Source organism: Dipteris shenzhenensis, chromosome 19 (genome assembly GCF_047967505.1).
Source record: "Dipteris shenzhenensis isolate YYH24624 ecotype China chromosome 19, Dip_SZ_1.0, whole genome shotgun sequence".
Taxonomy (NCBI): Eukaryota; Viridiplantae; Streptophyta; class Polypodiopsida; order Gleicheniales; family Dipteridaceae; genus Dipteris; species Dipteris shenzhenensis.
The window spans coordinates 20,206,743-20,209,827 of NC_141614.1; the positions used below are offsets into that span (position 1 = coordinate 20,206,743).

At 46.8% G+C, this 3,085-nt stretch overlaps 1 protein-coding gene across 2 annotated transcripts; it reads left to right on the forward strand.

The window, feature by feature from the left end:
• Positions 1–960: 960 nt before the first annotated feature.
• LOC147890196 (auxin-repressed 12.5 kDa protein-like) lies at positions 961–2,820 on the forward strand. 2 transcript variants are annotated; one of them, XM_087390535.1, is made up of 4 exons: positions 961–1,343; positions 1,692–1,898; positions 2,101–2,221; positions 2,368–2,521. In XM_087390535.1, the coding sequence occupies exons 1-4, from the start codon at positions 1,214–1,216 to the stop codon at positions 2,396–2,398; spliced, it is 489 nt and encodes a 162-aa protein (XP_087246661.1). In that variant the 5' UTR covers positions 961–1,213; the 3' UTR covers positions 2,399–2,521. The 2 variants fall into 2 exon arrangements, with proteins under 2 accessions (XP_087246661.1, XP_087246660.1); XM_087390534.1 differs by lacking the exon at positions 2,368–2,521 and adding an exon at positions 2,531–2,820 and having other exon boundaries at positions 965–1,343.
• The last annotated feature ends 265 nt before the right edge of the window (positions 2,821–3,085 follow it).

Sequence of the window (3,085 nt, forward strand, 5' to 3'; positions counted from 1 at the left end):
CATGTCGTAGTGAGGGTAAACGAAAGTTTGGAGCTATCGCCAAGAAGTGCTCTATGCCAGTTAGAACCGATGTAGAACTTGGCCATAAGGCCTGCCTTTCAACCGCACTTGTACTTTGTACCACATTTGTCTTGCAGCTCCATAGTTTATGCACGATGAGTTCCTTCACTTTGCCGGTAAAAGATAATAGATATTAAAAAAACATACAAGCTCACATACTTTTGGATGTTTTTCGTTTACCTACAAATTTAGAGAATCTTTATATGATGTTTAAAACCTTTTTAAAAAAAGTTATAAGGTAAAAACTTGATAATTCATTTGATGTTAAATCTAGGTATTCATGGACCCCCTAATCTTAGTAGAAGTGATGACTTGTGACCAAGTGAAAATGTTGATCAATGGTGCATGTTGCAAATAGGAATTTGGCCATTGGATATCATGGCGAGCCAAAAGGGATACTACACACTAGAAGGGGCTTCAAAACTTGTGAACTTATAATGCATGTCGCCAAAGGACTCTGATCCATGGCCTTGCTTCCATTTTTGTGCAGCGATGGTCGCGCTTGCATTTTGCTCTGCATACATGTTCAGTCTTGCGTGCGTTTCATTCGAGTCATTGATTTGGTGCGAGTATTCACATTGCTAAGAGCAGCGAGCTGGTAGCAATTGCATTAAATGGGGTGAAGCAGCCTAGTATAAGCAAAAATAGGATGACGCAGGTAGTCTAAGACGGAGGGCCACCGAAGCAGATGCATGCATGTAATGTTACAGTAAGTTTGCGCAGTGGGGGAAGACTCCGGAAGTAGGGGAGGTAACCAGAGGGGGGGGGGGGGGAATCTCTGGGATATTTTTGTGGATGATGATGACAACGAGGCCACGTGGGGAAGGGAGGAGACCTAAGAGAGTGTCAAAGTAATGAAGTGAAGCTTATCCAAGAGGGGGGGGTTTCAAGAGTTAGAGGACAAAGGGATTAAGGGCCAAGTGGGAAGAAGAAGATCTTAATACGTGATTTGGAAGGTGGCGATCTTGGCTTGTTGCATGCATGGCTATCGCCATAGCCATCTTCTCTACAAATTTGCACCCGCTTCGTCTTCCCCAGAAGATTTCCTGCTCGCCATAGCCTCCCTCCTCCTCTCCTCCTTCCTCTGCTCTTTCTCTTTCGAAGATCTCCTCCCTCTACTCCATCGCTTTCCTCGTTTTCCCTTCCGATCAGTATGGGCCTTCTCGATAAACTCTGGGACGACGTCGTCGCTGGCCCCGTCCCCAGCTCCGACCTTACCCCCTCTCGCGCCCCCCGCCGCGCCGTACTCAAGGACCTTACTGCTTCTTCCCCTCCTCCCCAAGGTGCCTTCCTTCTCGTTTCCTCCGGCGTCTGTGGGTTTGGTCGCCTCGACTCTCTTCTCTTGCCGCTTTGCTTTCAAGTTTGTGCCTGTGTTGTTTGCTTTTGGGCTTTTGGCGTAAGAGGTTATATGGACTTGACGGCAAGCACTCTAGACAGTTCTGTTCACGAATGCCTGGATCGATCGACGCAGTCGTAGGCCTCATTTTGAAGCTAGGATCCTAGTTTCGAAGCATGAGCCCGCCGAAACAGCTCCACAGCTTGCGAATATCTCTTGCAATTGAGTACAAACTTCTAGTTTGGGCTTGACATTTTCTGTTTTTCAACCTTGTCTTTCCTGCCCCTTTCTCTAGATGAGGCAAGACGGCGAATGATGGACCGCAGGAACAGCGGTGAGTATCAGGAGTTTCAACAAGAAGCGATTCGCGTCACCAAGAGCCTTGCAACTTCAAAGCCACCTCCGTTGCGCACCGTGTCTCTTGGACGAGATGCATCGGCAGCTCCACCAACGCCAACCGGGGCCTCTCCTCCGATGTCGCCTTCGCTCGCATCTCCGAGCGGTAAGTACGGATTGGTTGAACGGGGTTGATTTGCAGCTATACTTTATGGCCATTATGTCCAGCTATTGTTGGATCTGCAAAGAGTTTGACCACTTCAGTTTGGATTTCCAAATTTTGAGCATGGTGCTTGCTTTGAGCAACATGACCCTTCGATAGCTGTTTATATGGAGCTCCTGCTTGGCTTGTGAAATTTTTGCTACAGGAAAAGAGAGAGAGAACGTGTGGCGCAGTGTCTTTCATCCTGGGAGCAACCATGCCATGAAGAAAATTGGTTCCGATAAATTCGACAAGGCGCAGCCCAATTCTCCGACGGTCTACGACTGGTATGCATTTGACCGATTTCTGGTATCTGTATTTGTCCTAGCCGTTGTCCAATGCCTCCTCAAATGTCGCTCATCTCGACATTGATACTGCGCACGTATGTTTGCTGATGCTGGGCATTGCCTGCTGGGCAATATCTACGCTGCAGGGTAGTGTTTAGTAGTGTCCTGGACAGATGAACCATAGGCTCCTTGCCTCTGTGTAATGCTTAACATCTTGAGGCTTGTACAGTGGGGACTCACAAGATACGTGAAAGACAGTTTCTCTGTTGTTGACGTCCACCTGCTCCTGCAATGTGTACTTGGGTGCAGGCTTTACAGTGGGGAAACGAAGTCCAGCTGGCGTTAAGGTTCTCTCATCTATCTCAACACGAGGCCACAAGGGGTTCACGTCCTTTTTGCGTTTCATATACGACTTGCAGTTCGCACATACAAAGCAAGTTAGAAGACTGTGTTGTGTGGGGATATGTACAGTGTATGATGGGTACAATATCAAGTAGTTCAAGCGGGAAGGGAGTCTCCTACCACTCTCAAGAGTGCTTCTTTTATGTATATGGCAATCTAGTTTGTGATGAAACAAGAAAAAACAACTTTTTAGATCACCTTCTATGTAATCTTTTCTTGACTATTTAAGTCTAGCATATCAGTATATTGTGACAATCTCCAATTTTGAAGTTTGGTCTTTCTTTCCCTCGATTGAGTGTCTTGAAGGCCTCCATACTTGCCGTACAATGTAGTCCAATCTTATGCCGGCTCCACAAAAAGATTGCAGTCCACTAGGTTGCCCACATGTCCTTACTTCAATGCAAGTCTTATGCCAGCTCCACAAAAAGATGGCAGTTCACTACGTTGCCCACATGTCCTTAC